This window comes from Zophobas morio, unplaced genomic scaffold (assembly GCF_036711695.1).
Source record: "Zophobas morio isolate AGI-343-1 ecotype UQ-CSIRO unplaced genomic scaffold, CSIRO_AGI_Zmor_V1 ptg000012l, whole genome shotgun sequence".
Lineage (NCBI taxonomy): Eukaryota > Metazoa > Arthropoda > Insecta > Coleoptera > Tenebrionidae > Zophobas > Zophobas morio.
The window spans coordinates 2,252,234-2,279,463 of record NW_026972117.1 but is presented as its reverse complement, the minus strand read 5'-3'; the positions used below and the strand labels follow the sequence as shown (position 1 = coordinate 2,279,463).

At 32.5% G+C, this 27,230-nt stretch overlaps 1 protein-coding gene across 1 annotated transcript; it reads right to left on the bottom strand.

Annotated features, from left to right (window-relative positions):
- Positions 1-78: 78 nt before the first annotated feature.
- LOC135127572 (uncharacterized protein) lies at positions 79-26,813 on the bottom strand. Its single transcript, XM_064054052.1, has 9 exons — positions 26,349-26,813; positions 13,845-14,028; positions 9,017-9,275; positions 8,012-8,204; positions 7,518-7,623; positions 7,142-7,469; positions 841-1,016; positions 618-793; positions 79-571 (listed from the first exon to the last, which is right to left on the bottom strand). Exons 1-9 carry the CDS (start codon positions 26,693-26,695, stop codon positions 412-414), a joined length of 1,929 nt encoding a protein of 642 aa, XP_063910122.1. The 5' UTR covers positions 26,696-26,813; the 3' UTR covers positions 79-411.
- Between the last annotated feature and the right edge of the window lie 417 nt (positions 26,814-27,230).

Sequence of the window (27,230 nt, the reverse complement as noted above, 5' to 3'; positions counted from 1 at the left end):
ATTTTGCAGATTCAAAATTAAATTGTAGGTGAAACGAAGTTCACGGGGTCAGCTAGTTTTATCATAAAAAGACACAAGTAACAAGCATTTGAATGTTTTATTATATAGGAACTTTAAAAATACACTTTTGTTATCAAACTATAAAAAACGTATTTTTTCAGATCAAATTCACAGAGATCTGAACATCATCTAGCCTACAATACAAGCATCACTCCAAAGGCACTCTTTCAAAACTCTAACTTGTTTCAATAATAATTTATACAAAATAATATTAAAAAAAAAAAACAACTATACATCTACAGTGAGTATTATATACAAATACTTAGTAAAAATAATACCACAGACAAACAGATGGACACCCATCTACAATACATAAACTTATGTATTATCACGACTTCGAATACTGTCACTTTAGGCAATTTGGTTTTCTGGAATACAACTAGACTTCCTAGATCGGACCGACGCCCTGTTGATCATACTCGATCGGATCTCTCCGCGGATCGAAGCTCTGACTGAAGACCGTCTCGAGTGGGCCCTTCGGAATTCGCCGACGCTTTCGACCTCGGGATCCCTAAAACAACCACTTATTACACGTCCACCCTGTGAAAAATACTCACTTCTTCTTGATGCAAGGGAAGTCCCAGATTTTTTGCCCGATTCCGAAGTTCTCTCCATCTTGTAACGTCTGTGGTAGTTCTTGGTCGAGGGTTTCTGGCAAGAAGAGGGCTAGGATTCCGCCGACGACGCCCAACACCCCCAGAATCAGGAGGGGGAGGTCCACGGACACGTTGGCCTGGAAAATAAGCGTGAGTGGCGAGAAAATGGGGTGGGGACAAGTACCAAGTAGACCACGAAGGGTGCGAGGATGCTGGCGACGTAGCCCATGATGTGGATGAGGGCGACCCCTTGGGCTCTGACTACTGTGGGGAGGAGCTCGGCGGCGTATTGGAGACCTATGTTGTAGGAGATGTTCACGGCGAAGCGGCCCATTATGGCGAGGGCGGCCGAAGGGACTCCTACCATGAAAAAAAAAGTTTTTAGTTTTCCTGTGTTAATGAGTCTCCCTGTATTTTATATTTGCGAGCTTGAAAAATATGAGAAAACTAAAAGTTAAAATAGCGTTTATTTTGGACACTGAAATTGCATATCGAAAAATTGGATAGTTGAACATTCGAAAAATTTAAAAATTTAAAACTCAAAAAATTGCACATCGACAAATTGGATAAACAAAAAATTAAGAATCCAAAAATTTAATAGGTATTTGAAAAAATTGAAAAACACACATCGCAGAATCAAAAATTGAAAAATTCAAAAAGTTAATACATAATTGAAAAGTGACAAAATTAAAATCGAAAAATTGAAAAATTGAAAAATAGGGTGATTCAAAAACCGAAAAAATCAAAAATTCAAAAATTGAAAAATTGAATACTGAAATCTGGAAAAATTGCAAATAGAAAAATTAAAAATCGAGAAACTGGAAGATGTAGAAGTTGAAAATTCGAAAAACTGAAAAATTTGTAATTAAAAAAAAAAAAATCGAAAAACTGATGGAACAAAAAACTCAAAATCGAAAAAAACACTAAATGAAAAAAATTTGAAAAAATTAAAAATTTGAAATAAATTGAAGAAACGAAGAATTTAAAAATCGAGAAAAAAAAGAAAAATTAAAAATAAAAAAATATAAGCGACAAATCGCGATATTACCAGTTGAAAAATTAAAAAATCCAATGATGAAAAATCAAAAGTTAAAAAATCGGAAAACAGAGAAACTGAAAAATTGAAAAAAAAATCAAATATCCAAGTTCAAAAATGGAAAAATTATGAATTAAAAACTAAAAACTGAACACAGAAAAATCTGAAAATTCAGAAAACAAAAGAAATCGAAAAACTGAATATCTGAAAAAAAAAATATAATTGAAAATTGGTAAAATTCAAACGAAAAATTCAAAACTGAGCAAATGAAAAATTGAAAAGTCGAGGATCTGAAAATTAGAAAATTTGGTGAATTTAAAACTCAAAAATCTGTAAAACGAAAAACTGAAGAAACCAAAAAACCAAAAAATCGAAAAATTGACTAATTGAGAAATCGAAAAATTGAAAAATTTAATACTGAAATCTGGAAAAATTGCAAATAGAAAAATTAAAAATCGAGAAACTGAAAGATGTAAAAGTTGAAGATCGGCAAAACTGAAAAATTTGTAATTTAAAAAATAGCAAATCGAAAAATTGAAGGAACAATAAACTAAAAATCGAAAAATTGCAAAATAAAATTCGACACTAAATGAAAAAAAAAAAGAAAAATTTAAAATACATTGAAGAAACGAAGAATTTAAAAATTAAAAAATTGACAAACTGGAAAATTGAAAAAACAAATAAAACATGAAAGTTGGAAATGAAAAAACTCCAGAAATTTAAGAAACAAAAAACTAAAAAATCTGGAAAAAACGAAAAATTGAATATTCATTTCGTAAAATCGAAAAATTAAATACTAAAAAGTCTAAGCAAAAATCGCGAAATTACAAGTCCAAAAAATAAAAAATCTAATGACTGAAAAATCATAAGTTAAAAAATCGAAAAACTCTGAATTAAAAAACTCGAAAAACTGAAGAAAAATCCGAAAATTCAGAAACCAAAAGAAATCGAAAAATTGAATGCCTGAAAAAATCGAAAAACTCAAATCGTGAAGCCGAAAAATTGAAGACTAAAAAAATCTGATTGAAAACTGGCAAAATTAAAAATTGAAAAACTAAAAAATCTCATATTGAAAAATAGAAAAAACGATAAATTTAAAAATCAAAAATTCAAACGTTAAAAATGAAAAAAGTGAAAAATTCAAAACTGAGCAAATGAAACATTAAAAGATGAAAAATCGAACAGTCTAGGATCTGAAAATTCGAAAAATTGATAAATTTGATACTCCAAAATCTGTAAAACGAAAAACGAAAACCAAAAATTCGAAAAATTGCGTAATGAAAATGGAAACACTAAATAATCGAAAAATGAATATTTGAAAATAACCGGAAAAATGGAAAATTAAAAAACGAAAAAAAAATTCATAAATTGAATGTACGAAAAAATCGAAAACTCGAATCGTAAAATCGAACAGAAAAATTAAAAGATCTTATGATTGGAAAATTGAAAAATAATTGTAAAACTGAAGAAACGAAAAATTTAAAAATCAAAAGTTGAAAATTCCAAAACTAGTAAAATTTCAAATAGAAAAATTGAAGTGATAAAACTAAAAGCCGAAAAGTTAAATAAAAATCGAAACAATAAAAAATCAAAAAAATGTAATATTAAAAAAAAAATTGGGAAAATCGAAAAAATTAAATATCTAATTATTGAAAAATATAGTAACAAGAAAAATAGAAAACGTCTGAATATGTAAAAATGACAAATTTTAAATTGAAAACTCGAAAATTTCGGGCATCGCAAAATCGAAAAATTGAAAAATTTTAAAATATAGTAAATCAAAAATCGAAAAAAGCCAAAAATTCAAAAGCTGAAAAATCGAAAAATTGAATACTGAAATCTGGAAAAATTGCAAATAGAAAAATTAAAAATCGAGAAACTGGAAGATGTAGAAGTTGAAAATCCGAAAAACTGAAAAATTTGTAATTTAAAAAATAAAAAAATCCAAAAACTGAAGGAACAAAAAACTCAAAATCGAAAAAAACACTAAATGAAAAAAATTTGAAAAAATTAAAAATTTGAAATAAATTGAAGAAACGAAGAATTTAAAAATCGAGAAAAAAAAGAAAAATTGAATGTTTACTTCGTAAAATAGAAAAATTAAAAATAAAAAAATATAAGCGACAAATCGCGATATTACCAGTTGAAAAATTAAAAAATCCAATGATGAAAAATCAAAAGTTAAAAAATCGGAAAACAGAGAAACTGAAAAATTGAAAAAAAATCAAATATCCAAGTTCAAAAATGGAAAAATTATGAATTAAAAACTAAAAACTGAACACAGAAAAATCTGAAAATTCAGAAAACAAAAGAAATCGAAAAACTGAATCTCTGAAAAAAAAATATAATTGAAAATTGGTAAAATTCAAACGAAAAATTCAAAACTGAGCAAATGAAAAATTTAAAGATGAAAAATCGAAAAGTCGAGGATCTGAAAATTCGAAAATTTGGTGAATTTAAAACTCAAAAATCTGTAAAACGAAAAACTGAAGAAACCAAAAAACCAAAAAATCGAAAAATTGACTAATTGAGAAATCGAAAAATTGAAAAATTTAATACTGAAATCTGGAAAAATTGCAAATAGAAAAATAAAAAATCGAGAAACTGAAAGATGTAAAAGTTGAAGATCGGCAAAACTGAAAAATTTGTAATTTAAAAAATAGCAAATCGAAAAATTGAAGGAACAATAAACTAAAAATCGAAAAATTGCAAAATAAAAATCGACACTAAATGAAAAAAAAAATGAAAAATTTAAAATCCATTGAAGAAACGAAGAATTTGAAAATTAAAAAATTGACAAACTGGAAAATTGAAAAAACAAATAAAACATGAAAGTTGGAAATGAAAAAACTCCAGAAATTTAAGAAACAAAAAACTAAAAAATCTGGAAAAAACGAAAAATTGAATATTCATTTCGTAAAATCGAAAAATTAAATACTAAAAAGTCTAAGCAAAAATCGCGAAATTACAAGTCCAAAAAATAAAAAATCTAATGACTGAAAAATCATAAGTTAAAAAATCGAAAAACTATGAATTAAAAGAAATCGAAAAATTGAATGCCTGAAAAAATCGAAAAACTCAAATCGTGAAGCCGAAAAATTGAAGACTAAAAAAATCTGATTGAAAATTGGCAAAATTAAAAATTGAAAAACTAATAAATCTCATATTGAAAAATAGAAAAAACGATAAATTTAAAAATCAAAAATTCAAACGTTAAAAATGGAAAAAGTGAAAAATTCAAAACTGAGCAAATGAAACATTAAAAGATGAAAAATCGAACAGTCTAGGATCTGAAAATTCGAAAAATTGATAAATTTGATACTCCAAAATCTGTAAAACGAAAAACGAAAACCAAAAATTCGAAAAATTGCGTAATGAAAATGGAAACACTAAATAATCGAAAAATGAATATTTGAAAATAACCGTAAAAATGGAAAATCAAAAAACGAAAGAAAAAAAATTCAAAAATTGAATGTACGAAAAAATCGAAAACTCGAATCGTAAAATCGAACAGAAAAATTAAAAGATCTTATGATTGGAAAATTGAAAATTAATTGTAAAACTGAAGAAACGAAAAATTTAAAAATCAAAAGTTGAAAATTCCAAAACTAGTAAAATTTCAAATAGAAAAATTGAAGTGATAAAACTAAAAGCCGAAAAGTTAAATAAAAATCGAAACAATAAAAAATCAAAAAAATGTAATATTAAAAAAAAAAATTGGGAAAATCGAAAAAATTAAATATCTAATTATTGAAAAATATAGTAACAAGAAAAATTGAAAACGTCTAAATATGTAAAAATGAAAAATTTGAAATTAAAAACTCGCAAATTTCGGACATCGCAAAATCGAAAAATTGAAAAATTTAAAAATATGTATAGTGATTCAAAATTCGAAAAAAGCCAAAATTTAAAAACTGAAAAATCGAAAAATTGAAAAATTATGAACCCAGAAACTGAAAAATTCAAAAAACAAAAATAAAATATCCAAGTGGAAAAACCGAAAAAATGATGAAATAAAAATTCGAAAAACGAAAAATCTGAAAATTCAGACAACAAAAAATTGATAAACTCAAATCATGGAATCGAAAATTTGAAAATTAAAGTCTAATTGAAAATTGATAAAATTAAAAATCGAAAAACTGAAATATCTCATATTGACAAATCGAAAAATAATCGTAGAATTGAAGAAATAATAAGTTTAAAAATCGAAAATTCAAAGTTGAGAAATCGAAAAATTTAAAATTCAATCTCGAAAATTAGAAAAACCGCAAATTGAAAAATTCAAAATCGAGCAAATGAAAAATTTAAAGATAAAAATTGAAAAATTTAAAATCTGAAAATTCGAAAAATTGATAAATTTAAAACAAAAAACTGTAAACGAAAAACTGAAGAAACCCAAAAACTGATCAAAAAATTGCGAAATAAAAGTAGAAACACAAAATAATCGAAAAATGAATATTTGAAAATAACCGGAAAAAATTAAAAATCTACTTATTGAAAAATGAAAAAAAAAAAAATGAAAAATTGAGTATTGGAACCAATCGAAAAACTCAAATCGTAAAATCGAAAAATAGAAAAATTAAAAAATCTTATGATAGAAAAATTGAAAAATAATTGTAAAATTGAAGAAACGAAAAATAAAACTAAAAGCTGGAAAGTTAAATAAAAATCAAGACAATAAAAATTCGAAAAAAAAAATTGAAAAAATTAAATATCTATGTAATTACAATTGAAAAATATAGTAACTGAAAAATTGAAAAATTCAAAAAATGTAAAAACGAAAAATTTTAAATCAAAAACTTGAAAAATCAGACAAAAAACTGAAAAACGAAAAATAAAAAAATAAAAAAAAATATCCATACAGACTCTTCAAAAAAGGGGGCACCAACTCAACGATACACGATTAAATTCACAAGTCTAAGTTCGAGAAAAATCACAAAAAATGACGTTTACTTACAAAATAAAATATCCATTTATTCTCATCCTAAACAATTTTTCAGTTTTTTGTAATGTTATAAAATGAAGAAATTTATGGATAGAATAAAAAAAAAATCAAAATTATTTTGAACAATGAAAATCCAATCAATTTCAAATACCTAGCACAAAGTAGTGATTTAAAAAATTGAAAAATGGCAAAATTAAAAATGGAAAAATTTAAAAATTAAAAAATGTATTAAAAAATCGATAAACCGAGAAACTAAAAAATAGAAAAAAACGAAAAATTAAAATACATATATACAAGTTGAAGAAAATTTAAAATTAAAAACTTGAAAAATCGAAAAAACAAACAGAAATATTTAAAAATCTCAAAATTCAAAAACTAGACAACGGAAAAATAGAAGAAACAAAAAATTCGACAGACGGAAACGGAAGACCTACTTTTTCGTACTATTGGAATTATGAAACGCTCAGTGAAGTAAAATATAATAACAAAAACGAGAAAAAATACCATATGGTACTGTCGTGGCAAGAAGGCTGAAAATCCCGCTGAGAACCATGGACCCACAAGCCAACCATCTCCTGCCCCACACGTCCAACACCATGGTCAAGAACGTGTCAGCCGGGAATTCCGTGGCACTGGCGATGGTAAAAGTCAGGAAGATGTCGAGTCCTAGAGAGCCGACGTTTCGAACATGTCCATCAAACACCAACGAGATGGCCATCCACATCACTATCAACAAAATAGTGATTTTGCGCAACCGTGGCGTCTTGAACAAGTCCAAAACCGTGTACGCCTTGTCCATTTCTTCCTCCTTCTGGGTTTTGAGACAGCTGGCCTGGAAAAAAATCGGTCAAACGAGAAACTTACTAAGACCAGTACTCACTTTAAATTTCGAGTAGGTTTCCTCTTCCACTTTGGTCCTATTAATTCTTTGGAATTTTTTCAAGATTCCGATGGCTTTGTCGAATTTTCCTTGAGACACCAGCCACCTGAAACCAATTAAGGTTTAAACAAAATTGTAAAAGAGATCTAGGTCCGGATTTAATTAAATCTTGCGTAATACATAGTTGTTCGATAGACAAAAATCATCACATTAACATTCAAAATTTACGTTTAATTAGTTGTGTAATTTAATCCAATTATCGTTGAACACCAACCGATATCCAAGCGGAAACGGTAAAATTTATGCTCAGTCTTCTAATACTTTTCTATTTTTTTGCAAAACGCGTACATTATTGAAAACTTTCAAGGTACTCCACACGAAACGTAAAAAATGCAGCCGTAAAAACCGAATTCGCCTTTCTACGAATACTTTAACTACGTAACCTTCGAAGCAACTCTCTCTTCGTCCACGATGCTAAATGGTCGATACCGTACCTTGCCGACTCTGGTACCATCCAGGGTGTGATGATGGCCAAAAGCAAGGGGGCCGAAGTCGCGTAACACAGAAGCCTCCAGTCTGCTAGATAGTAGGCGATCCATGGTAAAATCGAAGCGGCAAACGTGAAGAAAATTGCGATTGACATGTTTGCGACGAAGGTTCTCCATTTGGGGCCCACGTATTCCAGTACTGCAAGATAAATAGCGCTAAGTTTTGCAATCTGATGATTGATCGACTATTAATTGCGGATTGATTGGCGTGTGTCAATCGAGTCGAGTTATTGAGGATTTTTAGTTGCTTGAGGGGATTTAAGTTACATTATTCAGTCACTTTGGTATTTAACCAGATGACTTAATGCTTGTTGTGACGCGTTTTCGAATTCTTAAAATCAGACGATGTTTTCCAAAATTGCCTCGACATTGAACCGGTAGCTAAAGCTTCCAATTTTGTTTACGTTCACTTAATCACCACTTTCCTTGCTTCCGCTTAATTTAACGTATAATTAGTGTGAAAAAACGATATATCCTTTACATGATTAATCCCAGCCAGGAGGCAAAGTGTGCTTGCTCTACCACTTATTAGAGTCGACCTTTAATCGGAAGGATTTTACAACAAACTAAAAAAAATGAGAGGCGGTAGGGCCACGTAATTAATATCTACAAGTATGGTAAATAATTAAGCAAAACCAACTTCCTCGATTACTCCCACAAGGACTCTTCAATGTGTCGTTAAACGCGGCTTCCACCCCAAAAAACCGAAGACACAACGCAAACACCCATCAAATCTTGCGGTTGCTTCAAAATCCAGCCAGCGACCATGTAATTCCCGTGAATGATTCCATTACAATGGCCAATTTTATGGTTAATGATTCGAACACGGTTTGTTCTTTTTTCAGTTATAATCTAATTAGTTAATTTTTTTGACGTTTATAATTAGTGATCTAATCTGGCCATTTGCAAGTAATTAAAACGGTGTCATTCGTTTTTGCGGCGGTGACTCACCCAGAATGTACATCATGGTGAAGCAGTTGTCGAAAGCCATTCCCACGAGGAAGCGGCACACGCAGAAGGTGCCGAAGGTGCTGCAGAAGGCCGTGGCGATGCCGCCGACGAAGCCCACGAGGTTGGTGCCCACGAGGGCCGGGATGCGGCCGAAGCGATCGGCGATCCAGCCGAAGACCAGGCCGCCGAGGATGGCGCCGCAGAAGAAGATGGAGGTGGCGGTGTGGGGGAGGGCCGAGTTCTCGCAGACCCAGTTTTGCTGGAAATGGGTTAGGAGTTTCATTTAAAATTAACTGCATTTAAAAATCTCTAATTCTTAGAAAAAGGTCACAAAATTTACGGTTTAGAAATCGAGGAAAAACGTGGAATTTTTAAAAATTTTAGAAAAATAGAAAATCCATGAAAGGTATCTGCCAGAAATAATGCGTTTAAGTTTTTCTTTTACATTCTACATTTAGAATATGTAATTTAGCAGATTATATTTTAGAAGATTTTTTGAGAAGAAAAAATCTCTTAAAAAGTCTCCAATTCTTCATCTAAACTGGGGCTTGCTGAACACAAATTCCAACAATTGGAGGCACTAAACTTATTCGAAATGTTAGAATTGTGTCTAACAATAGCAAAATTACTAATATTAGAGTAAACTTAAGGTAAAGCAGTAAAATAGGTAGAGCACGAAATTGCTGCTTGAATATGCCATTGAATTCAAGATTTTTCGCTAAAAAGTGACCCAGAATCCGCACTATATAATTACTGGCTACGAATAGAATTTTGCACATAGAGAAAGAGTAAAGATATGCCCCGCCCACCCACCCAAACTCCCTCTTAATATATTGCTTACTAAAAAATTGTTCGAATTAAAAAAGGCATTAAGGGCGCCAAGATTCTTTTAAAATAAGAAATGTTCAGGAACTACTGAGACACTTGTGTGCTTTAAAAAATCAAGATGGATTTCTGAACTTACTGAACTTTTAAAAAAAGGTGACGGTGAAAATCGCAAAGAATTTAAAAATTCAGCAAATTTTTCAATTTCTAGGAGCCTCATTAGAAGTCTTAAAAATACGACAGTTTTAAAATATGCATTTTAGCAAAATAGAAGGCATGTACCGGAAATTCCAAAAATCATAAAATCCTCGTACAAAGCTTAGAATTTTTTGAAATATCAAAGAACTTAGAACATTTAGCTAATGTAGACGACGTAAAATTTCTAAACATGTTAAAAATTGCTAAATATTCGAAAAAGAGACACTAAGGGCTCCAAGATTCATTTAAAATCAGAAAAGTTCCGGAAACACGGAAATTTGGATATTTTAAAAAATCAAGATGGATTTTTGATCTTACTGAAGTTTTTAAAATAAAAACTCTTAAAAGATGAGAATTTTCAAAAATTTTAGGAAAAGAGAAAATCATAAAATCCTTGTATAAATTTTAGAATTTTTTTGAAATGTCAAAGATCTTAGCAAATTTAGATACGTAGAAATTCTAAACATGTTTATAATTGCTAGGCATTAAAACAAGTCTAAGGGCTCTAAGATTATTTTAAAATCAGAGACGTTCTCAAACTACTAAAAAATAAGTTTTTAAACCTCTAGAAGCCTCTTCAGAAGTTTTAAAAGAATGAGAATTTTCAGAAATAGAAAATTCTTGAAAAGCTTGTGTCAGAAATTCTAAAAATCATAAAATCCTTCGAATTTCTAGAAATATCAAAAACCTTAGCAAATATTCTAATCCTAGAATCCGCAAAAGTTCTAAATATGTCAAAAATTGCTAAATATTAAAAAAAAAAGACACTAAGGGCTCCAATATTTTTTGTAAATCAGAAAAATTTCGGAACTACTGAAACGTGGATATCTAAAGAATGAAAATGCATTTCTGATCCTACTGAAGTTTAAAAAAAGTGACTGTTAAAGTCGTGAAGATATCAAAAAACTAGCAAATTTTTAAACTTCTAGAACCCTCAAAAGAACTCTTAACAATATGAGAATTTTCAAAAATTTTAGAAAAGCAAAAAATCATTGACAGTGTGTGCCGAAAATTCTAAAAATCATAAAATCCTCGAATAAATTTTAGAATTTTTTTGAAATGTCAAAGACCGCAGCAAATTTAGATACGTAGAAATTCTAAATATGTTTAACATTGCTAAATACTAAAAAAAATCTCTAGGGGCTCCAAGATTATTTTAAAATCAAAAAAGTTCTGAAACTACTGAGATTTGGATATTTAAAAAAATCGAACTAGATTTCTGAACTTACTTTAGTTTTAAAAAAAGTGACGGTTAAAATCGCAAAGATACTAAAAATTTATTCAATTTTTAAACTTGTAGAAGCCTCATCAGAGGATTTAAAACAATGAGAATTTTCAAAAATTTTGGAAAAATAGAAAATCCTTGAAAGCTGTTTGCCAGAAATTCTAAAAATCATAAAATCCTTGTACAAAACTTCGAATTTTTAGAAATATCAAAGACCTTAGCAAATTTAGATATTCTGGGATCAGCAAAAGTTTAAAATATGTAAAAACTTGATAAATATTAAAAAAAAGAGACCCTAAGAGCTCAAAGATTTTTTTTAAGCCAGAAAAGTTTCGGAACCGAGACTTGGATATTTTAAAAAATAAAAATGTATTTCTGATCCTACTGAAGTTGAAAAAAAAGTGACGGTTAAAATAGTAAACATATTAAAATTGTAGCAAATTTTTAAACGTCTGAAAAGAACTCTTAAAAAGTTGAGAATTTTCAAAAATTTTAGAAAAATAGAAAATCATTGACAGGTATGTGCCGGAAATTCTAAAAATCATAAAATCCTCGAATAAATTTTAAAATTTTTTTGAAATATCGAAGACCTTAGCAAATTTACATACTGTAGAATACGTATTATAAAAAAAACTCTAAGGGCTCCAAGATTATTTTAAAATCAGAAAAGTTCTGAAACTACTGAGATTTGAATATTTTAAAAATCGAACTATATTTCTGACTTTACTTTAGTTTTAAAAAAATGACGGTTAAAATCGCAAAGATATTAAAAATGTATTAAATTTTTAAACTTTTAAAAGCCCCATCAGTAGTCTTAAAAGAATGAGAATTTTCAAAAATTTTGGAAAAATAGAAAATCCTTGAAAAGTTTGTGTCAGAAATTCTAAAAATCATAAAATCCTTGTACAGATCTTCGAATTTTTAGAAATATCAAAGACCTTAGCAAATTTAAGTAGTGTAGAATACGCCAATAAACTAAAGATCTTAAAAATTACTGAATACAAAAAAAAGGCTCTAGGGGTTCCATTTTTTTTATATAAATCAGAAAATTTCTGAAAACACAGATTTGGTTGTTTAAAAAAATCAAGATGGATTTCTGAACTTACAGAAGTTTAAAAAAAAAACGTGATGGTTAAAATCGTAAGGAAATTACAAGGGGGGACCATTGGAAAAATTTCAATTTTGAAAAAGTCGTCTAAAATCTATGAAAAAATTCAGGGGCGTAGATCCCGACGTGCCGATTCCAAAAATATAACCTGTTGATGGTCGTGAGCGACATTTTCGAAAGAATCGGTACGAAATGCGAATTTTTCAAAATTTCAAAAATTTCGATATTTCAACCGTCGATTCTGGAGAAACGGCTGCAGCTATCAAAGAATCGAGGCCGGAAGTGAGTTCTAGGGCTCGAAATCTACAAGAAAATGTATTCAGTTTGGTTCTATCTAGCAAATTTCTAAACTTCTAGGTGCCTTTTTACAAGTCTTGAAAATGTGAGGATTTTCAAAAATTTTAAGAAAATAAAAAATCCTTGAAAAGAATATGTCCTGGAAATTCCAGAAATCGTAAAATCCTTGTACAAAGTTTAAAATTTTTAGAAATATCAAAGACCTTAACAAATTTAGCTACTGTAAAATACGTAAAAGCTCTAAATGTGTAAGAAGATTGTAAATATTAAAAAAAGACACCAAGGGCCCCAAGATTGTTTTAAAATAAAAACAAAATCAAATGGATTTCTGGATTTACTGAAGTCTTTAAAAAAAATCTAGCAAATTTTTAAACGCCTAGAACCCTCATTAAAAGTATTAAAAATATGAGAATTTTTAAAAATTTTAGAAAAATAGAAAATTTGTGAGAGGTATGTGCTAGAAATTCTAAAAATCAGAAATCTCTTGTACATTCTCAATTTGTTTTCCGAGTTCTAGCAGCCATGGAAATGTAGAAATTTTTCGAATTTGCAAAGATTTCAAAAAAAAAAATCGTTCAATTTTAAACAATTTTCTAAAAATACATTTAATTCAAAACGAAGGAAACAAAATAATGAAATATTTTTGCCACAAAAACAGGAAACAACTGATTCCGAGCAATAATTTCACCGCGACCTTGCCTTTTGAACATTTCTAAAATCCTTCCATCTTACGAATCATAAATCATTCAATCGCACAACAATATCGTGCATTGTCATATCTTGCCTACAATTATAGCTCAACTGCGAAATTTATCGCCACTTACCGAGCAATACCTCCTTTAAAATACCCAATTTCTTCAATAAAAAATAACCTTGTTGCCGAAAATTGATAATTTCGACTTTCCTGTCGGTCAAAATTAAAACTAATTTACTAAAGCCAACGATCGACACGCAAACATCAATTCGTGCGGCTCGGTAAAGCATGAATGAATTTTCAAATCGAAAAACTTGACAAATTCAAAAAATTAGTCTCGTAATCACTATTTCGTATTAACGTCAGAGGTAAATTATTGCGGCAATTAATAACTATTACACGCCAATTTATGTTGTGCCTATTATTTCAAACTAAAACCTGATTTATGCGCTGTTAATAGCTTTTTCACTAATTTTCTTACTTCTGTGGCGATCGACGCGTAAGGAACTTCCGTGTAGTTGTACTCCCAGCCACTCCTGCAGGGAGTCTTCGGCCAGGACGTGTTCAAAGGAACGCGGTTCTTCACCACGTCGGTGAAGTTGACGTCGTACATTTGGCACCTTTCCAGGCTTCCGTCCGGTCCTCTGGGTATAGCCAGCGCTATCCTGAAACCAAAATCTCAACTCAGATCTTTCCGAAATCGGGACGTGTCGCTCGACTTTGTGATTTATGGCTGTAAATATCTAACCTTAACCACCACCAAAGTGTGTCTATTAGTTTTCGTTGAGTAACTATTGCGAATTAACTCCGTAGAATTCAAATTCAAGGAAAACGGCATCGTTAATGAATTACCCAACAATGCAGCCGCTGCCGCGAAGAAAAAAGATCTCTGCATTAAATGTTATTAAAACTCCTAACAATGAGCGTTTTATTCGTGTCTGTTTTTAATTAACTGCAAATTAATTGCTCGGGCGATTACTGATAATTGAGGGAGTTACGATAGCGTGATTACAGCATTGGGTGTTATTGAATGCGAAGAGCGCGCTTTTGGGGAATTTGGGCCGAAATTGGGGATTTTTGGTGCAGACGAAGTCAACAACCGCTCTTGCAATGAATAGTTGGCGGCATTGACATTACTGGGTTTTGTTTGAGCAGCTACTGTTACCTCAACACCGCAGTCATCAACATAGATCATTTTAATTCGACACGTGACGCATGTTTGTGTTGAAATCGTTCTCCTTTCGTGGCTAGATATAGTGTCTGAATTAGTGGACCAATTTCTTCGATAGAAATAAAGTGGTCTGACGTTATTTGGACAGGAGTTACCTCATCCCTGCAGACGGGCAAAATAAGTTTGGTTTTTTAGATCAGTTGTAAAATTTGATTTTGCCAATTTTTGTTTTGTTGAGATTTTTTCACATTACATATTAAAGAGCTTCCAGATTTTTTCCATTATCAAAAAAAGACCCTTGGGACTGTGAGATGGTTTCAAGTCCTTAAAAAAACAAAGAATCTCCAAAATCCTTGGGCATTTTATTAACAGACACGAGGTTTCTTAAAAAAAACAAGGTCTCCTCGTGATTCTTTAACATTCTTAAAAAATACACAAGGAGTCCCCAAGACTATTTCAGACTCTTCCAAAAACGAAACACAAAGAGTTTCCAAGCTTTTTTCACAAAAAGACACAAGAGCACAAGAGATTGTTCCACATTTGTAAAAGACAGAAGGGGTCCCCTAGATGATTTCACTTAAAAAAAAAACACACAAAAGGGGCCCCTAGATTATTTCGCTTTCTTAAAAATAAAGACAGCAAGGGTCCTAAAGATTCTTTCACAAAGAGCTCCAAAAATTCTTTCAAACTCTTTCAAAAACAAAACACCAGAGTGTCCGAAGTTCTTTCACTTTCTATAAAAAAAAGCCCTAGGGACCTTGCGACAGTTTCAATTTTTTTAAAAAAAGGTACTTGGTGCCTCGATATTCTTTCAAATTAAAAAAATTACACAAGGGGCCCATAAGATTCTTTCACATTCTTAAAGAGGACACAAGGGGCTCCTAAGATTCTTTCAAATTTTTTAAAATAAGACAGAAGGGGACCCGAGCTTTATTCAATTTCTTAAACACAAAGACACAAAAGATCCTAAAGATTCTTTCAGATTCTTTAAAAAAAGACACTACAGACTCCAGATTTTTTCAAACGTTTGAAAAAATTGTTTCACTTTCTTGAAAAAAAAAACACACAAGAACCCTCAAGATCGTTTCAAAATCCTTAAAAAAAAAAATACAAAAATCCTTCAAGCTTCTTTCACATTCTTTAAAATAAAAGATGCAAAGATTACCCAAGATTCTTTCGCATTCTTTAAAAAAAAAAAACCAAGAGACCTCGAGATTTTTTCTTTTTTTTTAATAGACCAGGGGTCCCCAAGATTCTTTCACTTTCTTAAAAAAAGACAGAATGTTTCTCTAAGATTCTTTCTAATTTTTAAAAAGACACAAGAGCACCAGAGATTCTTCCACATTTGTAAAAAAAAGACACAAGGGGTCCCGGAGATTATTTCACTTAAAAAAAACACACAAAAGGGGCCCCTAGATTATTTCACTTTCTTAAAAATAAAGACAGAAAGGGTCCTAAAGATTCTTTCACAAAGAGCTCCAAAAATTCTTTCAAACTCTTTCAAAAACAAAACACTAGAGTGTCCGAAGTTCTTTCACTTTCTATAAAAAAAAGCCCTAGGGACCTTGCGACAGTTTCAATTTTTTTAAAAAAAGGTACTTGGTGCCTCGATATTCTTTCAAATTAAAAAAATTACACAAGGGGCCCATAAGATTCTTTCACATTCTTAAAGAGGACACAAGGGGCTCCTAAGATTCTTTCAAATTTTTTAAAATAAGACAGAAGGGGACCCGAGCTTTATTCAATTTCTTAAACACAAAGACACAAAAGATCCTAAAGATTCTTTCAGATTCTTTAAAAAAAGACACTACAGACTCCAGATTTTTTCAAACGTTTGAAAAAATTCTTTCACTTTCTTGAAAAAAAAAAACACACAAGAACCCTCAAGATCGTTTCAAAGTCCTTCAAAAAAAATACAAAAATCCTTCAAGCTTCTTTCACATTCTTTAAAATAAAAGATGCAAAGATTCCCCAAGATTCTTTCGCATTCTTTAAAAAAAGCCAAGAGACCTCGAAATTTTTTCTTTTTTTTTTTTTAAATAGACCAGGGGTCCCCAAGATTCTTTCAGTTTCTTAAAAAAAGACACAAGAGCACCAGATATTCTTTGACTTAAAAAAATACAAAGGACCTCAGAGATTCTCTCGCTTTATTAAAAATAAAGATGCAAATGGTACTAAAGATTCCTTCACATTCTTTGAAAAAGACACTACGGATCACCAAATTTTTTCAGATGCTTGAAAAAATTGTTTCACTTTCTTGAAAAAAAAAAGGATAAAAAAAACCCCTGAAGATTGTTTCAAACTCTTTCAAAAATAAAATATAAAAATCCTCCAAGCTTCTTTCGCATTCTTTAAAAAAAACCCTAGAGACCTCGAGATTCTTTTCTTTTCTTAAAAAAATGGCATAAGGGGTGTCTGAAAATTCTTTCACTTTCTAAAAAAAGTCACACTGTTTCTTTAAGAATCTTTCTAATTTTTAAAAGGACACAAGAGCACCAGAGATTCTTTTACTTAAAAAAAATATAAAAGGACCCGAGATTCTTTCGCTTTCTTATAACTAAAGACACAAACGGTCCTAAAGATTCCTTCGCATTCTTTAAAAAAAAAACTACGGATTCCCACATTTTTTCAGATGCTTGAAAAAATGGTTTCATTTTCTTGAAAGAAAAGGGCACAACAGCCCTCAAGATCGTTTCAAACTTCTTCAAAAAGAAAATATAAAATCCTTCAAGCTTCTTTCGCATTCTTTAAAAAAAGCTACAAAGATTTCCCAAGATTCTTTCGCATTCTTAAAAAAAACCCTAAAGACCTCGAGATTCTTTCATTTTCGTAAAAAAAGACACAAGATTCTTCCACATTCTTAAAAAGAGACAGACAGTTTCTTCGAGATTCTTTCTAATTTTTAAAAAGACACAAAAGCACCAAACATTCTGTCGCTTTCTTAAAAATAAAGACACAAGGAGTCCCCAAGATTCTTTCAGTTTTTAAAAAAAGACCGGAAGTTTCTCAAAGATTTTTTATAATTTGTAAAAAGACACAAGAACAGCAGAGATTTTTTTACTTAAAAAAAAGATACAAAGGACCCAGATTTTTTCAGATGTTTGAAAAAATTGTTTCACTTTCTTGAAAAAAAAAGGACACAAGGGCCTTCAAGATTGTTTCAAACTCCTTCAAAAACAAAATACAAAAATCCTCGAAGTTTCTTTCACATTCGTTAAAAAAAGATACAAAGACTCACCAAGATTCTTTCGCATTCTTTAAGAAAAACCGTAGAGACCTCTAATTCTTTCATTTTCTTAAAAAAAGACACAAGGGGTCCCCAAGATTTTTTTAGTTTTTAAAAAAACATCGAAAGTTTCTCCAAGATTTTTTCTAATTTTTAAAAAGATACAAAAGACACGAAATTCTTTCTTTTTCTTAGAAATAAAGACACAAATGACACTAAAGATTTCTTCACATTCTTTAAAGAAAGCTACTAAGATTTTTTTCAGATTCTTTAAAAAATTGTGTCATTCTCTTGAAAAAAAGACACAAAGGCGTTCAAGATTGTTTCAAACTCCTCAAAAACAAAAACCGAAAAGCATCCAAGCTTCTTTCACATTCTATAAAACAGATTTTAAAGACCTGGAGATGGTTTCACATTCTTTCAAAACAAAATAGCATAAAGAATTTCCAAGATTCTTTCGCATTTTAAAAACGTTCTAGAGACCTTGAGATTCTTTCACTTTCTTAAAAAAAAGATACAAGGGATCCCCAAGATTCTCTCACATTCTTAAAATAAAGACACGACTGGTCCCCTAGATTCTTCCACTTTTTTAAAAAGACAACAGGTTTTTCTAAGATTTTTTCTCATTTTTTAAAAAAGACCCAAGAGGACCCGAGATTCTTCCACTTTCTTAAAAATAAAGACACAAAGACCCAAGGGACCTTGAAATGGTTTCACATTCGATAAAAAAAAGACACAGGTGCCTCGAGATTCTTTCAAATTAAGAAAAGGACCCTAGGGACCTTGAGATTCTTTAACTTTCTTGAAAAAGTGCCTCCAAGATTCTTTCAATCTGTTTTAAAATCACAGAACTTCAAGAATTTTTCGACGTTAGATAAATCTAACCTTTCCTTGCTGTACCTAATTGGTATAATCACGAGTCAATGTTACAGTTACATTAATTGATAACAATAAAACAGAACTCATTTCTCATTAAACCGTATCGAAGAAAACATTGTAAATTCTTGTAAAGATATGGCTGATCTACACGCCAGAATGCCATAATTTTTATGTCTCGTAACTACGGTGTTTTGTAACACAAAATGCACGTTTTAATTGTTCGGAATTAATTTCCTGTGTTAATTCGCAAATCAGCAGCAAATGATTGGGAGGTGTTTTATGGTAAAAGCGTTTATGTTTCGTTTTATGTCCAAACATTTCACGGAGTTTATTTTTCTTTAGTTTTATTGTATACTTAAAGTACGTAATGTGGAATGCTCAAAAATCGAACTTGTTCGAAAATACCCATCGTCTATTTTTGCAGCTGACCTTCCTGGGGTCTGATCCTTTTCAGACGACACCATGAACTTGCATTATGACCGTGAGTTCACTAACGAATAATTACGGCAAAATAATGTTCAGGTGGACACCGGATCGTTTTTGTCTGTAACCAGTTATCAAGATTTCCTGTCACGTTTTCAATGAATTTTAGTTTTATTGACAAATACATCGTTAATCGGGGAATAGAAGCAGAAAAATGTTTTGACTGTTGTTTGTTATACAGGGTCAGTGCTGATATTTATCTCTCAAAAATTACCGGTTGAGGATGCAAGATTATTACGTGAAGTATTATAATACGCGTTATTAAAACGTTGCGTGGTTTTTTTTTCTTTTTTTGGAAAATGTGTGTCCAAATCTTACATAAATCCGACTCGACAGTGATTCATCTAGGAAGTAACTTTTTTGCTGGAATTAGCCGCTATTTGCGTGAGAGGTCGCTATCTTTTTTATTTTTGTTTAATTATGATCACGGTTATTACTACTGTTTCGTCTTGAAACAAACTTTGTTGATCAACATTTACACTAAGGTTAATGGATCCAATGGCTATTTACAATTCAAATTTCTGTGGTTTTAACCAGACGACGTCAATCGTCATTGCCACCGAACTGCTTATTTTCGGATTTGAAACAGCCACAAAACCAAAAAATTGCCTCTTTTGGGTCAAAGGCGCTTTTTCCTTCCCTCCTCGCAAAGAAACAAACCCAATCTAGGTTACGCTTTTTCACTCACACATTTCACGCAAACGTGTCTTATTTCTATTCAGACGTATGCAAAATTGCGTAACCATAATTATTTGCTTACACATTTTTAGTTCAACGCCAAGGTAAACCTATAGGTTAGCGCTATTTTAAATTTTAGAAGCTGTAAATAACCGCATCATGAGCTAAAATTGCCGCACTCGTGTACCATAATTTAGCCAAATATTTAAACGCGCGTAAATTATACAAAGGAGAAAAAACCAAAATATGCGTTAACCTTTGGTTTTTCGGCGACTAAATAAATCGTTCCACACGTCTCGTGTCGACCGCTAATGAAATATCGGTTGCAAAATTCGCACTTTTTATCGGGTTATTTTTAGTAGCGCAAAACAATAGTAGTAGGAGACTTGCTTTTTTCATATTAAAATGACCTTTATTATAGTAATAACTTTCTACTTGGCTGAACCATATCCTGTGCAGTTACTGTAACTTAAAAATCATTGATTAAGAGGATGTTTATCGTTATTAATTTATTCTTACCTCGATTTTGAATGTAAGTAGAGCATATCGATGGTTTACTCAAACTATTTACCGATTTCTTTGAAAGGTGGGTCGTGGGCGTTAATTGACAAAGTGACTACGTTCCTCCAGAGCGCGAATTGTTTTTAAACAAAACGTTACGAGCATCGAGAGACTGAATTCGTCTTTACGACGTCAGTTAAACTCGTGTTTTTTTACGTTCGGGATTTTTTGTTACAAAATAAAACTTTTTTCGCTGTTGTTGCATCTCGAATTATTTGATTTAGACACAGCGACTTACGTAACGAAATTCGCAAACAAGGAATCAATTAATCATGAGATGGCAGCGTCCGATGACCTGGAAATTTCCAGAACTGTTTACATGCAACATTTGGAAACTTTGTGGTTTTGCATCAGTAATTTATGGACTTTACCGAAAAGAAAGAAACAAGTGAGAACTTTTTTTAAAGTCATACCATTTTTATTTGCGTTCAGCGAATGTTATCATCATCAAAGAAAGTCAAAGTTCACTGTAATTAAATGTCCAAGTTATCGTGAATATTTTATTACCAGTGCAGGTGCATATATTATCCCATTCATGAGCAAAAAATGTAGTTTTAAATGGCAGCTTATTTCTTGAAAACACGCAGGATGGGAAGTAAAAACCGGATATAGTGGAAACCTCAAGCAGATAATTTGCTTATCTATGATTAACACCGGTTTTTGCATGGACGTACACAGTGCTAAATTTTCCTTGAATCATTATTATTTCGTCTTACAACAACAAACATCGTTTCAATATCGTCATTATCATTAGTTTCGCTGAAAAATCCTGGCAGTCAGCACTGCTCTAGTTCTTGAAAGACGAATCCTACAGGCTCTGCATTTTTTATGGTTTTCAATTTAAAATCTAATTTTGTCATAACCATTAAAACCACTGGATCGGGTACATATTGCGATAAAACAAGGTACTTAGTCATAAAATTTTTGAAGACGAAGATAATGACAATTCTGGTCGTTATTAGACAATGACGAATTTAATTTCGATTTATGTATCGCTCATATCTCACGGTCGTATATAAGATTTTTGCCAATTTTCACACCCAAATTAAATTATGTTTTGAAGTAGTCTGAAAAAAATCGGGGGCTCCTTGTCCCTTGTTCTGTTTTTGAAGTAGTTTGAAAGAATTTCGGAGATCCCGTCTTGTTTTTGAAGTCATTTAAAGAATGCGCAAACCCCTTGTGTTCTGTTTTTGAAGTAGTTTAAAAGAATTTCGAGAACTCTATGTGTCTTTTTGAAGTGGTTTCAAAGAATCTCAGGGACCCTTCTAGTTTTCTTTTTGAAGTAGCTGAAAGAAACTCGCGGATTCCTTGGCTTGTTTTTGAAGTATTTTGAAAATATCTCGAGGATGTTTTGCTTTTAAAGTAGTTTAAATGAATTTCGGGAACCTCTTTTGTTTTGTTCTTGAAGTATTTTGAAAGAATCTTGGGGATCCCTTGTCTGGTTTTTGAAAAAAAGTTTTTACATGTTTAATAGTCTTATCTTAGCAAGCGCTAGCCCCGCCCACCGGCCCCCTATTTTCTCAGAATTTATTTCATTTGCCCAAAATACGTTTTACCTTTGCAAGTACTAGCCCCGCCCACCCGCCCTCTATTTGCTCAGAGGGTATGGCATTTGCCAAAGTCAGTCTTATCTTACCAAGTATTAGCCCCGCCCACCCGCCCCTATTTTCTTGGAAGGTATGGCATTTGCCAAAGTCAGTCTTATCTTACCAACTACTAGCCCCGCCCACCCGCCCTCTATTTTCTCAGAGGATATGTCATTTTCCAAAATAAGACTTATCTTAGCAAGTACTAGCAAGTACTACCCTCTGAGAAAATAAAAAACGAGTAGGCGTGGCTAGTACTTACTAACATAAGTCTTATTTTGGCAAACGACATATACTCTGAGAAAAAAAGGGGTGGGTGGGCGGGGCTAGTATTTGGTAAGATAAGACTGATTTTGGAAAATGATATATCCTCTGGAAAATAGGGGGCGGGTGGGCGGCCTAGTATTTATTAAGATAACTGATTTTGCCCCTATTCATTTTGTAAAAACTTGTCAAATTTAAAAGTGTTAAATTGCAAATTTCCATAGTCATCACAACATTGTGTAAAGAAAAAACTCAACTCGAAAATGCTCGATATGTTTTATTGTAGTTTAAGAGCGAGAGAAGTTCTGTCGAAACAACTTTCGACCAATTTTTGAAGTAGTTTGGAAGAATTTCGAGGACTCCATGTGTCTTGTTTTTGAAGTGGTTTGAAAGAATCTCAGAGACCCTTTTTATTTTGTTTTTGAGGTAGTTTGAAAAAACCTCAGGGATTACCCGGCTTGTTTTTGAAAAAATCTCTAGAATCCTTTGTGTTCTGTTTTTGAAGTAGTTTGAAAAAATCTTGGGGATCCCGTTTTGCTTTTGAAGTAATTTAAAAGAATGCGAAAATCCCTTGTGTTTTGTTTTGAAGTAGTTTGAAATTTTCTCGGGTACCTCTTGTCTTGTTTTTAAAGTAATTAGAAAGAATCTCAAAGACCCTTTGTGTTCTGTTTTTGAAGTAGTTTGAAAGACTCTCGGGGATTCCCTGGCTTGTTTTTGAAGTATTTTGAAAAAATATCGAGGATGTTTTGCTTTTGAAGTAATTTAAAAGAATCTCATGGACCTCTTGGGTTTTGTTCTTGAAGTAATTTGAAAGAATTTTGGGGATCCCTTGTCTGGTTTTTGAAGTAATTTGAAAGGATCTCAGGAACTTCTTGTGTGTGTGTGTGTTTTTTTTTATAGTTTGAGAGGATTTTTGAACTACTTTGAAAGAATCTCGAGGACCTTGGAAATATACAATTTAACACCTTTTAAATTTAACAAGTTTTTACAGGTTTAATAGGGGCAAAATCACTCTTACCTTAGCAAGCGTTAGCCCCGCCCCCCCGCCCCCTATTTTCTCAGAATTTATTTCATTTGCCAAAATAAGTTTTACCTTTGCAAGTACTAGCCCCGCCCACCCGCCTTCTGTTTGCTCAGAGGCTATGGTATTTGCCAAAGTCAGTCTTATCTTACCAAGTATTAGCCCCGCCCACCCGCCCCTATTTTCTTGGAAGGTATGGTATTTGCCAGTCAGTTTTATCTTACCAACTACTAGCCCCGCCCACCCGCCCTCTATTATCTCAGAGGCTATGTCATTTGCCAAAATAAGAGTTATCTTAGCAAGTACTAGCAAGTACTACTCTTTGAGAAAATGAAAAACGGGTGGGCGCGGCTAGTACTTACTAACATAAGTCTTATTTTGGCAAATGACATATACTCTGAGAAAATAAGGAGTGGGTGGGCGGGGATAGTACTTAGTAAGTTAAGACTGAATTTGGCAAATCACATATCTTCTGAAAAAATATGGGCTGGGTGGGCGGGGCTAGTATTTGGTAAGATAAGACTGATTTTGGCAAATGATATATCCTCTGGAAAAATAGGGGGCGGGTGGGCGGGCCCAGTATTTATTAAGATAAAACTGATTTTGCCCCTATTCATTTTGTAAAAACTTGTCAAATTTAAAAGTGTTAAATTGCAAATTTCCATATCCATCACAACATTGTGTAAAGAAAAAACTCAACTCGAAAATGCTCGATATGTTTTATTGTAGTTTAAGAGCGAGGGAAGTTCTGTCGAAACAACTTTCGACCAATTTTTGAAGTAGTTTGGAAGAATTTCGAGGACTCCATGTATCTTGTTTTTGAAGTGGTTTGAAAGAATCTCAGAGACCCCTTTTACTTTGTTTTTGAGGTAGTTTGAAAGAACCTCAGGGATTAACTGACTTGTTTTTGAAAAAATTTGAAGGAATCCCGATAATCCCTTGTGTTTTGTTTTTGAAGTAGTTTGAAAGAATCTTGGGGATCCCGTCTTGTTTTTGAAGTAATTTGAAAGGATGCGAAAACCCCTTGTGTTTTGATTTTGAAGTAGTTTAGAAGAATTTCGACAACTCCATGTTCCTTGTGTGGTGTTGTTGAAGTAGTTTAATAGAATCTCGGGGACTCCTTCTAGTTTGTTTTTGAAGTAGTTTGAAGGAATCTTGAGGATTCCTTTTATTTTGTTCTTGAAGTATTTTGAAAGAATCTCAGGAACCATTTTAGTTTTGTTTTTGAAGTAGTTTGAAAGAATCTCGGGGATTCCCTGGCTTGTTTTTGAAGTATTTTGAAAAAATATCGTGGATGTTTTGCTTTTGAAGTAGTTTAAAAGAATCTTATGGACCTCTTGGGTTTTGTTCTTGAAGTAATTTGAAAGAATTTTGGGGATCCTTGTCTGGTTTTTGAAGTAATTTGAAAGAATCTCAGGAACTCCTTGTGTGTGTGTTTTTTTTATAGTTTGAGAGGATCTTACGACTCCTCCATTGTTTTATTTTTGAACTAATTTAAAAGAATCTCGGGGACCTTGGAAATATACAATTTAATACTTCTTAAATTTAACAAGTTTTTACAAGTTTAATAGGGGCAAAATCACTCTTATCTTAGCAAGCGCTAGCCCCGCCCACCAGCCCCCTATTTTCTCAGAATTTATGTCATTTGGCAAAATAAATTTTACATTTGCAAGTACTAGCCCCGCCCACCCACCCTCTATTTTCTCAGAGGGTATGGCATTTGCCAAAGTCAGTCTTATCTTACCAAGTACTAGCCCCGCCCACCCACCCCCTATTTTCTTGGAAGGTATGTCATTTGCCAAAATAAGACTTATCTTAGCAAGTACTACCCTCTCAGAAAATAAAGAACGGGTGGGGGGGGTAGTACTTACTAACATAAGTCTTATTTTGGCAAATGACATATACTCCGATAAAATAGGGGGTGGGCGGGCGGGGCTAGTGCTTAGTAAGATAAGACTGATTTTGGTAAATAGCATATCCTCTAAGAAAATAGAGGGCGGGTGGGCGGGGCTAGTACTTAGTAAGATAAGACTGATTTTGACAAATGATATATCCTCTGGAAAAATAGGGGGCGGGTGGGCGGGCCTAGTATTTATTAAGATGAAATTGATTTTGCCCCTATTAATCTTGTGAAAACTTGTGAAATTTAAAGGTGTTAAATTGCAAATTTCCATAGTAACGAGTCAAATTCCTAAATCTTCACATTTTTTAGATTTGCTTATACAACTGGCTCAAAAAAAATTAATGAAGGTGTCAATTTATTTTATTGATTAAATCAGGAACGGCTCACTCCCTTTTCTCAGAAAATTTTGGGAATACAATACTGTTATTTTTCGTATTACACTGCACCAATCCAAGTTGATATACGTGTCCTTGAAAAAAAAATGTTGATGCCGTCATCACAACATTGTGTAAGGAAAAACTCAAGTCGAAAATTTTCATTTTATGTTAGTTACATGATGTTCCAGTAAAAAATTTTACGTGTAAAAAAACTTTACGACGTATGTAAAGTATATTCAATATCTAAAATTATAATAAAAAATCCCATCCAAAATTTTATGAAGTCGCGCATTTTGCGGTTAAAATTTGCAATAGTTGTTGTCATTACGCAACAGTCAAATATTTACACAAGGAAACTGGCCTGTCCCACAAAAAAATTTAATGTTTTCTCAGACTCAGACACAACTTTATTAATGTATTACTTACAACCCTGAAATGTACGCAGATACATCGTTGACGACAATCAAAAAAAGAATCGGACCTAGAACAGAGCCCGATCTCCATATTGGAGTTAAATGAGGTTTAAAATGTTTAAAATATTTTATGACACCCAGACATATTTATGTCATGTCAATTTAACAATGACGAATTTGATTAAGCACATCTTAATAAGCCGTGGAATACTACACTATTACTTAAGTTTTTCCAACCCATTAATTTATCAAATAACTGAGTGCCCATTATGCACGGGCCCACCTAAACCAGTGTGGTCCCCTGTTGATCGTTTCACCGTTACAATGGGGCTTGAAATTAAAATAAATACGTCCAACGAAAAATAATCAATTCTTTCCTGAAAGCAAGTCCTAACCTCCTGACCCACTTCCTCCCTAACTCACCTTTCCTCGATGGTCAAATTGGCAAGTTCAGGGACCCAGCACCAGTGCTGCTCCGGAACAATCGTGATAAAAATCTGCGTGAAGTACACCCACGCCACGAAAAAGGCGAACGGGATCATCATCAGGAACAGGATCTTCTGGTAGATCCCGAACTCCCCTATCTGCGGCAGCAGATCGTCGAACTCGAACGCCCCCTTGCCAGCCTCCTCCGGAGCCGGCTTCTCGCTCTTGTCTTCCGGGTCCGGAACGAAGGCGCCGTTGGCGAATCCGGCCGTGCATTGCATCTCCACGGGAGCCTCGCACTCGGACTCGCCGGAGGCCTGGGGCATTTTTTCTTGGGGTGGCATTTCGGGGCTCACGGCACTCTCACTCGTGCACTTCACTTTGCGATCAGGCTAACCCCGGACGAGGCAAATCCCAACCGACGACGATTTCGACTAAACCGGAGTCAAAGACTTGCAGGTTTTTATACCGAGTGTTAAGGACGTGCGGATCCCTCCACCGGCGTCGGCTGGAAGCGTTAAATATTTAGCGGCTGATTCGTGCGGGGACTTTCGCGAGGAACGGTTTGCTGCGGAGAGAGTGAGTTAAATTTAGATAGTCGTAGGTTTGGTGCGACGAAGTCCAGGAGCTGGAAAATAGAGAAACGAAAAGGGGTTTGGTGTTTTTATTTTGTTTATGTAACGGTGGTGCTGCTGAGTGTATGAGGTTTATTAATAAAAAGTAAAAGTGTAGAAGGAAAACTTGATTATGCTCATTATCTTCGTAAGAATTTTATGTGCATACATAGATATGAGATGAGTGTTCACAGAACGTCGTTTTTATCTTGGAATTTATTGCCCTGTGAAGTTAAAACGGTGATAACTGTGTAAGCATGCCCTA